General features: G+C 31.8%; 1 protein-coding gene across 1 annotated transcript; it reads right to left on the bottom strand.

Annotated features, from left to right (window-relative positions):
- Positions 1-10,503: 10,503 nt before the first annotated feature.
- Positions 10,504-12,497, bottom strand: LOC129284371 (zinc finger protein JAGGED-like). The gene is made up of 5 exons (XM_054919833.1): positions 12,422-12,497; positions 12,202-12,290; positions 11,725-11,856; positions 11,361-11,448; positions 10,504-11,219 (listed from the first exon to the last, which is right to left on the bottom strand). Coding segments are annotated over exons 1-5 (714 nt in total). The 5' UTR covers positions 12,424-12,497; the 3' UTR covers positions 10,504-10,816.
- Positions 12,498-13,717: the final 1,220 nt, after the last annotated feature.

The following is a 13,717-nucleotide window of genomic DNA, read 5'->3' as shown; positions in this document are numbered from 1 at the left end:
CTTTACTTCAAATTAAAAATATTTAAATTTAAAATCAAGAAAAATACTACTAAAATTATTATTATGAGTAAGGATTATTGTTAATTTTAGTTGGGAAAATCAAAAATCATACCAGGGGATGGGTTGTTTTCCAAAATGAAATAAAAATTTACTTATAAAACTTTCAAAAGATACTTGTAAATATATGACAGTTATTTAAAAATTTACCAAAGTCATTTTTGTATATAAAGTCAATCATTTGTAAATTTTTATACTTGTCAATATATATGTAAACTACTTGAATAATTAAAAAAATGACATTATTGAAATTACTTTTATGAGTTGAAACTATTATAAATCTCAGTTGGAAACACTATAATCTCAAATGTTATGGGTTGAGACTAATGAAATTATTATTATGAGTTAGAACTATTGTTAATCTCATTCTTAGATGTGAATTTTAATTTTTTCAATTATGATTAATAATAGTTTCAGTCCATCATAATAATTTTAGTAGTGTCTTTTTTTAATTTTAAATTCATGTTTTTAATTCTAAATCAGGATCATGATATATTATTAGGATTTAAATAATTCAGGATTTTTAATAGTGGTCAATGATTTCATGGGTTCTTAATTGTCATTTTCCCAAATAGAAATAACGTAATCACATGGGTGCATGATTCTGAGCGATCTATTTTGTAGGATCCAGGTGCCCAATCTGTTTAGGCCCGTAACTATAGGCTTCGCCTGATTCAATCGGTCCAATCAACCCATAAAGCCTGTGCCTACCTACTCTTCTTCGTCTGTGCAGATATATTTTGTCACCCGAAAAAAAAAAATGAAATAAAATAAAAGAAAGAAAGAAATATATTTGCCCAAAACGTGTTTGATAGATAATGCGCCGATAAAATCGAACCATGTTTTTGACCGAAGGGTGTGTGTTTAATTAAATTTAGTCTTTAAATTATAAACCATCAAACTGAAGCCAAGCAAAACCACGTCTTAACAAATTAATTCCAAAAGTTCTCAAATGTGCGCAAAATGCACAAGAAGAATAAAATTTGAGTATAAATGATTGCTTCTATTGATAAGAAATTCAAAAAAAAAAAAGAAGCTAGAGAAGAATGACATTGTTAATGAATTTGACAAGTGTTAATATAGTTTTAGTACGTTTGAATCTCTACTCTAAAAAAGTGTTTATATTTAGAGTCTGTTTGATTTTCTTACATTTCACATCTAGAAAGGATTTTCGAAATTTATGAATGTTAAAGTCATTTAATTTCTTAAAATTTATCCCAAAATTCATTTAAAAAGTGTATTTAAAAAGCTTTCAAACCACATTTCTTCAACTTAACTTTAGGTAGTTTTTTGAAAGTGCTTTCAATATTTTTTTATTTAATTATTATTTTTTTTTTGGCCCAGATCTTCATTCCACCAAAATAACAAGTCTCAACAAAAGCAACCATAGAAGTAAAAAGAAACAGTACAGTAACAAAAAAAATCCAAGAAAATGAGAAAAAATAAACAAGAAACTAAACAACGCATAAATAGCAACAGAAAGAAAACTCCCTATCAAAAAACACTGTTAAATGATATTAATGAACCTGTTTATCAATTTCTGCCCATAGAAAACACCGCATTAAAAAATGATTTATCATATTAATTTTTAATATTAATATATATTGAAGTATTTATATAATTATTGTTCAATATATCATAAAAATAATTTAATTTATATTATTTATCATTATTTTATTATAAATGTTTTCCCAACTTTTTTAGTTTTACATTATTTTATACAATTTTTATTATACAAATTATTCAAAATAATTTTTTATATTATTTATACATTTTTTATTTAAAATTTTTATCACATTTTTGAAACATTTCTAATATATTGCATTTATATAACAAAAACTATAAATCATCATAAATTAACATCTTTTTTTACATTTAAAAGTACATTTTATTATATATAATTTAAATAATTTTTAATTTATCAAATTAATTTTTTTAAAAATATATTTAAATATAAATTTTATTACAACAATTAATTTTTATTAAATTGAACGAAATTTTAACAATCAAACTTTTAATCAACGGAAACCAAACACACATTTAGTACTCAAATCATTAATTGAATATAATTACTTTTAATAAAAGAATCTGTGTACGCAATTTACTTGTCTAACATTTAGAGTTGTCTGATAGAAGAATCCAATTGGCTCTTCCACCGGCCCAAAGTCATATGAAATTAACAAATTTAATTGTTTATAACAAGACAAATTTAATTTGATTTTTAGAATAACCATAACTTCATCATATAATGGATCGAATTCATCAATCATGGAAAAAAAGGAAGTATTCGATCATTGCTAGGTCCAATAAAAACTACTACGATTTTGTAGTTCAGCCAAGAACGCTTGTCCCCATTTCAGTAACGCTTGGATCAAAATTAAAGAAACAGTTTAAAATTGAAGCCTTTCACTTATGATGATCATCATGGGCTCTAATTAAATTGCTCTTTCAATTTCCAAAATACATGTAATAATATAATATTCATACCCCAAGCAGCTTAGAATTTAATAAGAGAATTGTTGAATTCCAAGTTCCAAGCAGGAATTTGAACGAGACAAGACACTTGAAAGTTCCAAGGGAAACAAGTGTGAGGGACACACACTGTGACTTTATACTGTTCAACAATGTACAATGTGAATCTTTGGACAAGACATAACTAAGGTTGAAACTGTTCAAGTTCGACCTAAGTAAAGTGCAGCAGCTGGATATTAACCTTAAATCATTTATGAGCTCCGAAGTTCATGCATGCCTAATCAGCCTCTGTCGTCGTCTGTGTTTCTGCGTGCCATAATTTTAAGGGTGCCGACAGCTGAAGAAGACAGTGTTGTGAGTTGTTTTAAGGAGAGTGAGCGTCTGTTGAGTGAGACCCCATGCATGCCAGACAGAGAGAGGGTCATGTCTTGGCTTTAATTTTCCATTTTGGTATGCTTCTGTATGGCCCAACATTTGCAACTTTTGCAACATTGCACGAGTTTGGTTTGCTTTGTCCCACTCAGGCTGCCCCTACTTTACTAACCCTACTATTATTGTCTGCACACCTTCAAGTTATCTCTTTTAATTTCTCTACCTTCAAATATAGATATTAAAATTTACGACAAACGATAAGGGGGACATATGATGATGAGTTTGTATTAATTATCATCTTCATCTTAAATTATAAAATATTTTTAAATAAAATTTAATATTTTAAAATATAAAAAATTTTAATAAAAATAAAATTTTATTAATAATACATTTTTAATATTATAATTTTTAATGTATTTTATTTTTATTATTTTTTATAAATAAAATATTAAATGAAGGATATTTTTAAAAGTTTGTATTTTTTTAAAATAAAATTATAAACTGTATTTATTGAGTTTCATTGATATGCATAATTTTTGTCCGAAAATGTCTTATAAACTGGGATGAGGGGAGTACGTATTATTTTGATCAAATTTTAACTAATACTCTACATTTAATTTAACAACTTAGTAATATTTTTGTGTTTATTAAAGGAATAAAATATAACTTGTAGTCCTTAAATTTTTTCTCAATTATGATCTAGTCTTTGAATTTTTATTCAATACAACTCCAGTTCTATAATTTACTGAATTAAGGAAATATAATAAATGAGTTGTTCCGAGTGAAAAAAATATATATAAGGACTAAGTTGTTACAAATAACAATTTAAATTGATAACAAATTCAAGAACTGAAAGTAATATTTTTTTCATATTAAATTAGAATCATTAAAGTTTGATTGGAATAGTTTAGATTGTGCAACGGGACAAAGAGGATGAACGAATCTAGGCATAAGTCTTCTTAATTCGCTTCAACTCATTGTTTTCTTTATTTATATATTTTATTATTTGGTTATAAAAGTGGCATAAACATAAGAAAAGTGGAAAAATGAAAGATATTTTGAAATGATTTCACCTAAAATTGGGAGAGAAAAATTATAAGATCATGAGACACTTCCATTCGAGACTCCAGGATCTTGATCACCTACATTCACAAAAATGAATGTACCTAGGTTCGTCCGGGAAAAAAAAATCATGATTGTATTGATGACACATGCGAACTAAACAACATTTTCTTGTTATAAGGTGATTGAGACATTTTTCATCTAGATCAAGAAAAGTTATTACATTGCTTTATTTGTTAAAAATATCATATTTTTCTAACAAAAGGAATCTAAATACTTTCTAAAGTTTATAACATTAAAACTAAGGGTGCAAACGAAACATTATTTCAACACCTCATAATTAGGACTACTTTTGTATTTTTATAAAGCAATCGAAGGGAGTACAGATGAATGAATATCAAGAATTTAAATTTTTGAAAATCAAATGACAGAGTAGAGATAGATTTCTTATTTCTCTCATTCTCTCTTCAAACTTGAAGTAAAACAAACTTGAACGAAGATTCTTTCTGGATAAATATAAAATTCGAACTGGAAAAGAAAAAAAAAGTGAACAAGAAGAATCACTTCGCCCCCCCCCCCTCTTAATAGCGCATGAATCTGTGACGTGGGATTTAATCTTTATCAGTCTTAACGTTCAAATTAAGAAATAGGAACAGAGACACATACATTAAAGGATAATAGTTTTGCTCATTGGCATCTTCATGTCTTCTATTATTTTTATTTAAAAAAAAACAGAGAACAAGTTCCTTAAATGGGTTCTTCAAGAAAATTGGTTGCACCAATTCTTGAAGGAAGATTATATTGACTATGGAATTTTCTCAAATACAGTTAATAACTGTTGCATTGAATTGCCAAGTTAAATCTACATTATATAAGGCAGTGTTATTGTTGCAGAAGATTATAATTAATATCCTCTACAATGAAATTCATCAAAACACTCTAACTATGCCTAATTCAATTAAGATCGATGCATTATTTCTCAATAACTCCAAGCAAGATTCAAGAGAAAGGCTGTTCAATATGCTGACTGCAGGATTCTTTCAATCGATCAGAGTTTGAAAAGCTGCTGTTGCCTAACAATAATCTGACTCTATATATTTTATCAATCAAAGGAAATTTTAAGTTAATCTGATCAGCAGCCAACCGAGTCGGCGAAAAGTATACCGAGATGATAATATTCTTGTCCAGGGACGTTGCAACATAAGCATAAGAACAAAATATGTACACCAAATCCACTAAACAGTACTCTGTCGTCCTCTTACACAGGCCTCATAAACTCATTATAAATATAGAAAATGGCCTGATTGCGAGTATAATGCAAGCTAGCTTGAGCTAAATAAACTTGCAAAAGAGATTTGGTTTCTCTATATCAGTCAAGTAGTGATGAGTTGGCAAAGCCTTCGGCAATGAATGAGGGAATAAATAGATGGGTGATTGATTTAGGGCACAGTGTCAAGCTAGGGCATGGAGATTCAGACTGAGAAAACCACTGTGGAAGAAAAGCTATAAAGTGTGTGTGTGTGTGTGTGTGTGTGTGCAGGAATTGTAGTACAGAAATACTGCTTAAACATGCTAAAATATTTTGAGCAATAAAGGGAGCCAGAAATTATTTGGAGAAGCTGATATTGATACTCGTCATGTTCTGAAAGACCAAAAATAGAGTTATGGTTCTTGGTTTTAGTATTTTTCAAATCCGGATAGATAGGTAAGGAACTATGAAAATAGGGAATAGGTCCTCTTTCTTTTTAAAGAAGAAAAGAAAGGGGAGAATTAATTGAAATGCCAAAAGCACAGTACAATACATAAAGCCATTTATTAGCAGCTTTAAACGTTCTCTCACTTATGTAAGGAGGTGTTGAATGCAGGGTCATTATTCTTTATCCGTTGTGATATATCATGAGGCTGTTATATATACTCTCTTTCTTATTCTTGCTCAGCATGTATGCATCAGTCTAACATGCCACTTTTTTAGTGTAGTTCTGGCCCTATGCTTCCCAAAGATCTACCATCATCTCTCTCTCTCTCTCTCTCTCTCTCTCATCTTCCTGATCCCGAGAGAGACATTAAAGAATCAAGAGTACTTCAGACTGGCTATAAGATGCCTAGAGATAGAGAGAGTAACTAAACCATTTGTGGGGTCATTGTTTTTATGCTGGTCTAATGCAGGTGCCTTTCTTGGGTTTTTGATATATTTATAAAAGAGAAACCCTTTGGTATACAGGTTAGACCAATGCTTTAAAGGACTCACATTCACAACAACAAATATATATATATATATATATATATGATCAGTGCGATTAATTAATTACTTGCTTTCACTCTTGTAGAACTGACCTCAACAATTGTACTGAATCATCATCATAAATTTTTTTCCTTTCGTGACATGTAAACCAGACTTTAATAAGCTGCTCACGCAAAAGCCAAACATTTCCAAGTTTTCTGGGATTAGACCACAACTTCCTGGTCAAATTCCAAACATGTAATTAGTTTCGAAACCAAAATATATAACTCAGCAGATGTTATTGGTCTCTTGCCAATCTAAGATTAAATTATGTTTTTGTTCTTCAGAATGTTCTGGTATTGCCCAGTGAAACCTTTCTCCTAACACCCAAAACGAAGTCTTTATTTTTTTCCCCCAAAACAATCGAACTGTGATTAAAAAAGAAATGGGAGAATTAGCCTGTTGCTTCTTGTTTTCATACACAACTGATAGTGCAGTTAATTTGCTCAAACCGGTCTACTTTTCATCAAAATTAGGAAGAATTCAACTTTTCTTTTTTGTCTGTATATAATTAGTATTTTTTTGTACTTAATATATGAAAGCGTGCTCTCTTATCTTTTGAAGGGAGAAAGAAACTCTTATATAGCATAAACACATTCCAAACACAGCACAAGTATAGCATATGGACACAGACACGCGCACATCATTTAATTTAAGGGACTGAGCATTAACTAATTTCAATTTAAAACCAACGTTGCAAATTAGAGAGCCAGAATTTCAGGGCGAAAGGATATCAAATCGACTTGAAAAAGCATCCAAGGAAATATTTCGCACCTCTTGAGGTGATTTTAATCAATATTAGTTAGGATTATTAATATTATAGATTATTAGTCCCCACAAATTTTAAAAATTCTTCGGAGAATTTGAAATCCATGCGCTGTTTAGTGTTGGCGAATGAACGAAAACAAGTTGTAAGTGATAAATGCATATCTTATAATTAATGGGTATAGATTTTAGTTTGAATTTGATTATATTTATTAAGATTTCATATATATTTAATTGATATTTATATATTTTTCTCTCATCACTTAATTATAAGATAAAAAGGAATTTTAATACAAAATCCACTCATATCTTTTTATCTATATCTTTTTATCTTTATATTTTGTAGAGAAAAAGAATAAACCAAATATAAGGAAAGAAGGAAAAGAGAAATATATATATATATATATATATACATATATATATCAAAGTCCCACATCGACAAGGAAAAAAAGAAGGAACCACCACTTTAACTATAAATACTCCCTCCACCAAGAGGGAAGGCATTGAATCACTTATTTGAGTATCTCAAGAATTCTCTCTGAGATATTTGGAGCTCATAGAAGCATTCTGAAAGCTGAAAGCGAGATCATTAAGGAGTTTCATAAATTATAATTATTTCTCTTCTACTCCTTAATTTTCTCTGTGATCATTTTTCATGATTGGGGATTTTAGAACAGTTTTATTTAATTTTATTATGTGTTTCTAAATTACCCAGTTGGGATAAGGATGTAGCCCAATTGAGAAGCTAGTTTTTTATTTCTTTTATTTTGACTTTTTGCATTTATATTTATGAATATTTTTGCTTTTTCCCAATTATATTTATTTCTCTTGTTCTTCATATTAATTTAATGACTGGCCACCATTTAATCAAATCTATGGGTAATCTTGATGGACTGGGAGGTGAAGAGAGAACCTAGATCTAGAGAAATAAACATAAATAACTAGGCTAGGGATAGTTCTAGAAATTTATGGTGATTTAAACTATAGCTTCAGGGTTTAATTAGTTATTTGGGTATCGTGGGAATGAATTCAACACTAATTAAAAAGGGACTAATAATTCGGGAGAATATTAGGACATTTTAGGAATAGTTACCACTATAATTGATCCGAGTCAACTCAAAGGCTAAAAACTAGCAACCTATAGGGTGAATCCTAAATCCCAACGCTTCAAGTGATTGCATTTTTATCATCATTATTTTCTTGATTTATTTTTATTCCTTATATTTTTATCAAAATTATCCATTTTATCTATTTTTCTCGAACTATTAATTATTTAAATTAGTAAAAGTGTAACTTCCCTGTGGGTTCGACACCTGAAATACTTCGGGTAATTTATTACTGTGATCTTGTACACTTGCGAGAGCGATCAGGAAGCACTTTTTTTTTCCTGTACAGTGAAAAATTTTCCCAGATGTGAAAAGTGAAAACTATTTGTTGTACGGATTTGTAAATGTACAAGTTGTTCTTCAGATTTAGATAAAATTACAAACACATATTTTGAGTTTTATTAAAATTATACATTCTTTTCATCTATTTGTAAAACATGCCAATTTTTTTGTTTAACAACATTATCTTACATTTTATTTTAATTTTTCTTTTGACTGAAATACCCTTTATTTTATCTAATTAACCGTTATAGCAAAGTGTGTGCGATTGCTTTTTTAGGGGAGGTGTTTATATATTTTGAAAATTCAAAAATTAATTTTCAATATATATATATATATATATATAATTCACTCTTGGATTTATGCACTGAGATCTTCTCAGTCTTTACAGTGATCTTAGAAATCAAAGAGAGAAATTGTAATTTTGATTCTTTTTAAAATTACTCTTTATGTTTTCTTAAAGCCATAGCCTGATTTCTCATGCATCATAAAGGTGTTGTTATAGTTGCTTGTTAATATTTGAATTAAAATACCATATTAGTATCTTTGAAAATATACTAAAGACAACTAACATGTATTTGAATTCTTAAACTTCATTGATATCAATACATATAAAAAATTATACTCCCTCTATTCAAAAATGTAAGGCATATTTTGAAGAGTTTGATGTTAAAAAATATAAGACATTTTTAGTCTTTCGAGGTGTAATTATCATTATTTTTTTCAAAAATACCTCCATTGATAATGACTTTATATTTATTATAGGGTGTTTAATAGGGGTAAATATAAAAAAATATAGCTAGTTTGAAAGTAGGTAGCTACTTTATTAAGGGGTGAGATTCGGTTAAAAATACTTTATATTTTTTAATGGAGAGAGTAGTAAGTTGTAATATCAATAAAAATGTAATCAATAGGATATATTATTTATAGAAAATATGCAATGCATGGATAAACTTGTCTAAATTTTTCTTGAAAACAGAAGAGAGAATATGCAGTGTGAGTGGAATTCGTTGTTCATTTCCCCACCTACTTCAGCAAGAATATAGTCATGTGCCAGCAATTAAACGACCGCGTTTTGGTTGTTTCTCGAGCTGATGACTGACTGAGTTTATTCTTTCCCTCTGGTATTCTTTGACTTTCTATTCTTCCGTATGGGCCATTAAACGAAACTGAATTGCTGTAGTGTTCACTCACTGCTACAAGTAAAGCATCTTCTTATTTTTTTAATATACTTGATGATTACATCATTAGTTGAAAAGGAAGAGATCAGAATCCTTTCTTAAAAAGATTATTACTGCATACATATTTGACGATCAACTAGATCAGAGAAAATTACACTTTTTTCCTTCCAAAAGTTCTAATCAATTCAGTCCCTCTCTATTTGTCATGATGGCATCATTTATTTGAGTTGCTAATATGAACTAATAAGAAATACTACTGTGGCAGTTCATGAATTCGGAAACTATAGTTCTCCCAACCATGACCACTTCAGTTTATCAATCATCTTTCATGAACAATCCCTAAGGTTAATTAGGCACTAAGAACTTAAAATTCATGTCAATTTAACAACTATAGCTAGAAGAAACAAATTGACTAAAGAAACTAAAAATTCCTGCAACTTGGAGAAGTTGCATTCCAAAGGTCGAATGTGAGAATCTTATGATCTTTATAAATGAGAGAAAATGTTACAGACATCATATATTTTTAGTCATAAAAAAGGTTTTCAATAGCATACTTATTTTTGTTTGTTTGGGTCATATAGGTTTAATTCTAGTTTTTTTCTTCGATTCCTTAAGTCTATTAGTGAGTGTGATAATTTTTTGGTTATTAATAAAATTGACTGGTGTTTTTGCTCAAAAAAATACAACATGCTTATGCATGTGACCGCAATGGGATGACAAACATTTCAAGAAAACTAGATTATAGTATATACTACAATTTTGTTCAGTGGAAATTATATGATGCCAAATAATAATTAAACACAAGAAGGGAACTGAGGTGGATAATAAAATAGAGATAGATAGATAGAGAGAGAGAGAGAGAGAGAGAGATTAAATAGTAGTAATAGATAGTGAAGAATAGTACTTTTGGTTGTTGGGAAGCAAAAGGATCTGAAATAACAAAAAGGGTGGTTTGGAAAGTTTCAGTTGATATGTAACTTGTTGTCCCACCAGGTCTAGTCTCCCCCACTTTTTCCCACAGTTAGCAGTACAAACTACACAAACACACCCAACACACAAACACACTCACAGCACCGAGCCAAACTAGCTGACCCAGTCCATGAGCTCAAAAGCTGTCCTACACTTACTGTACCTAATTCATCCTCATATGACCCCATCTCTGTCTCGTTAGGTCTCTCTCTCTCTCTCTCTCCCCCCCCCCCTTGTCTTTATCATCCTTGGTTCAAACTCTCTTCATTGCTTTAGAACCCATCTTGAAACCGATTGATCGCTGAATAGCTCCTTCCCCAATTCAAACCCTCTTCCTGATTCTGCAGCGTCCCGTCCTTGGCAACGAACCCTTGACCCACCGGTGCCCCGATACAGGTGTAGCTCGATGAATCGCCCACGTAGTTGTGCAGAACGTGACCCACATAGTAGTCGTTCACTTGGTGCGACGAGTTGTAGTGGGACGGATACGATGATATTGGTCGTGACGACGGAGACGCGTAAATGTAAGGCTGAGCTGGCTGTGGTGGCGGCTGTGGCGGGGCCGAGGATGACCCCGGCAAGTACCTTGGAAATCTCAGACCCATTGTTGGGTCTCCCATGTTGCCTCCCCCTCCACCTGGATGGTAGCTTCCCGCTACTACTGGTTGGCAACACCTAATTAAATACCAAACAAACACATGAATTTTTTGGTTCGTTAGTTTTGGGATTGTCTTGAACACTGGAAGACGAGAAGAATCTAAGTGAAGTTTGAAAAGGGAGATGAGAAATGACGAGAAATAAGAATGGAATCTGTACCCTAAGTGAGGGGCCCCTTGGGCGGCTATGGTGTGATCACTACGGAAGACGAGCTGACGAGCATGGTTCAGCGTCTCGGTTTCCCTTTCTGCAGCCAAATCCAACATACACGTAGACATAAACATCAAATCAAATCAAACCAAGATTGTATAATAAAGCATCGTAATTTCAACACTCATCTTTCAGTGCTTGAAATGACTACGCTTCAAGCCCAAACCATTATCCAGCGGTGCCTCTTTTTTTGGCCCACACAACTCAGACATGTGTTTGTGTGTGTATGTGCCTCTAGCTGCTATATATAACATTCGCAACACAGCTTCTTAAAGAGCCGGGGGGGGGGGGAGAGAGAGAGAGAGAGACTAGCCTTGGCGGTGACGGTTCATGTGACCACCAAGAGCCTGAGATTTGCAGAACTTGAGGGAACAAAACCTACACTCGTAGACCTTACCACACTCTTCTTTTCCATCTTTCCCGCCGCTTTTCTTTTTCCTGCAACCTGCAGCTCCAACCAAACACACCTTATCAACAAACAAAGCAAACTTCCATCACCGCCTTCTTTCCTTTAAAACCTACTCACGCTTACCCAAATCATGGACAGTAAACACTCACGCCTAAAATTTAAAGAAATACATAAATCGCTAGACCTTGCCTTTTCTTTTCCTTTGGAAGGAAGAAAAAAGAGCTTAAAATGATAGAATATTGCACTCTGTAATGGCATATCGTTTGGATTGTGGTATACAGTGAAACGAAACAAATCAAAGTTGGATTTGGAAAGTGAGATGAGTTTCATGCTTTTATTCATCATCAAACAGGATATGAGATCACTAACAGAAAACTTTACCGGACGAGATATCTTCGAAGACTTGTTTGCCATCTCTATGGTAGTCATCAGGCAAATTGTTGAGGTCTAATGGGTTCTCTTCTGGTCTCCTGCGAAGCAACAGTTAAACAAACAAAGTTGAAAGGTTATTGGAGGGTTAAAGAGTTTGAAGAGCAGAAAGAGGAGAAGATAAGGTAAAAAGAAGCAGGTCTATGATGGTGTGTAGTGAGGGAAGACCTACATGGTTCCGGCACAGAGGGAGACAAATAAGAAAATGTAGGAGGCAAGCACTCGTTAAGATGGGGGAAGCTAAGACACATACAACACTAAAGCTTTTTTGTGAACTTATAAGACTTTCAGTTTGAGACTGCAATATATAGGCTAGTTGAGTGACGGTGGAAGAAAAAGAGCTTTGAAAGTTCTCTATCAGTTCCTCTGCCACGGTTATTCTTTCTCTTTCCCTCACCCCACACAAACACATGTAATTGAATGAGCTAAGGGACATTTAATTTAGCTGAATTGGTAAAAAGATGTCTCTCTAACAATTGGGTTCAATTTTACTATACTTGCAAAATTCTAAATGTATATATTAAATTAATGTAATAATAAGCAGTTTACCTCTTAAGATAGTCCAGAGAAACTAGCTTAGAGAAAGACTTTAATATATAACAAAAAGAAATTGACAGTGGGTCTCGTGACTATATATAGATATAAAAAAATAAGGTGTGGTGAGTGGAAGAAGTGACTTAATTGGGTATTTCCAACTGTGTGTGGTCTGGTTTAGTTGGCACTTGAAAGGGTAGGATCAAGAGGGGAAGATATAAATGAGAATGACTTTGCCTTTATATTAATTAGTATTACTAATCCTCCTCTACCACTTTCATCAGGCTCTAGGTCCTTTGCCCTAGGGCTAGTGTAGCAGCAAGTGGCAAAAAAATTTCGATTAATATACAAACATAACAAACAAATGCATATATAAAAAAAAAAGTGATAAATCAATGGCTAAATAACTTTACCCACAAGGGAAGGCAATCAAATGTACTGAAGACATCTTTGAGAATTAAAGGTTGCCCTAAGAGTGAAAGATGGCAAGTTTATACTAAAAAGATACCAAGACAAGCATAGTTGGAAAACACACATTGCGTAGTTAAAGATATCTATCTGGTCATGTATGTATGGTCTGGTCCACAATATATAGTTTCAATGACTCCTGCTGGGTGTTAAGAAATTATAGCTATGCACCCCTCTGGGGGACTTGACTTGCATAAAGAAGGGTTGCTATCAGAATCTATTATTAGGGTTTTGAATCTAAGGCATGTTGTTTTATTCTTTGGAAGTTCCTATATCTTATAGATTACATATACATAGTCCTTTTCATTTGATGTGCATACAAGTTGAGAAAGTGGTCTTGGCATTTGTTAAAGTTTTATCATATTCTTCATTTTTTCCTTTGGCTTTTTGGATATTGTCCACTGATCAGTGATTTTTGGATTCAAATAATGATTCCTTAAGTAGGACGGAAAATCTGAGATATATT

This window comes from Prosopis cineraria, unplaced genomic scaffold, assembly GCF_029017545.1.
Source record: "Prosopis cineraria cultivar Desert tree isolate PC_DT_omini unplaced genomic scaffold, ASM2901754v1 PC10, whole genome shotgun sequence".
Lineage (NCBI taxonomy): Eukaryota > Viridiplantae > Streptophyta > Magnoliopsida > Fabales > Fabaceae > Prosopis > Prosopis cineraria.
The sequence above is the reverse complement of the archived record's forward strand: the minus strand, read 5'-3'. Positions and strand labels throughout refer to the sequence as shown.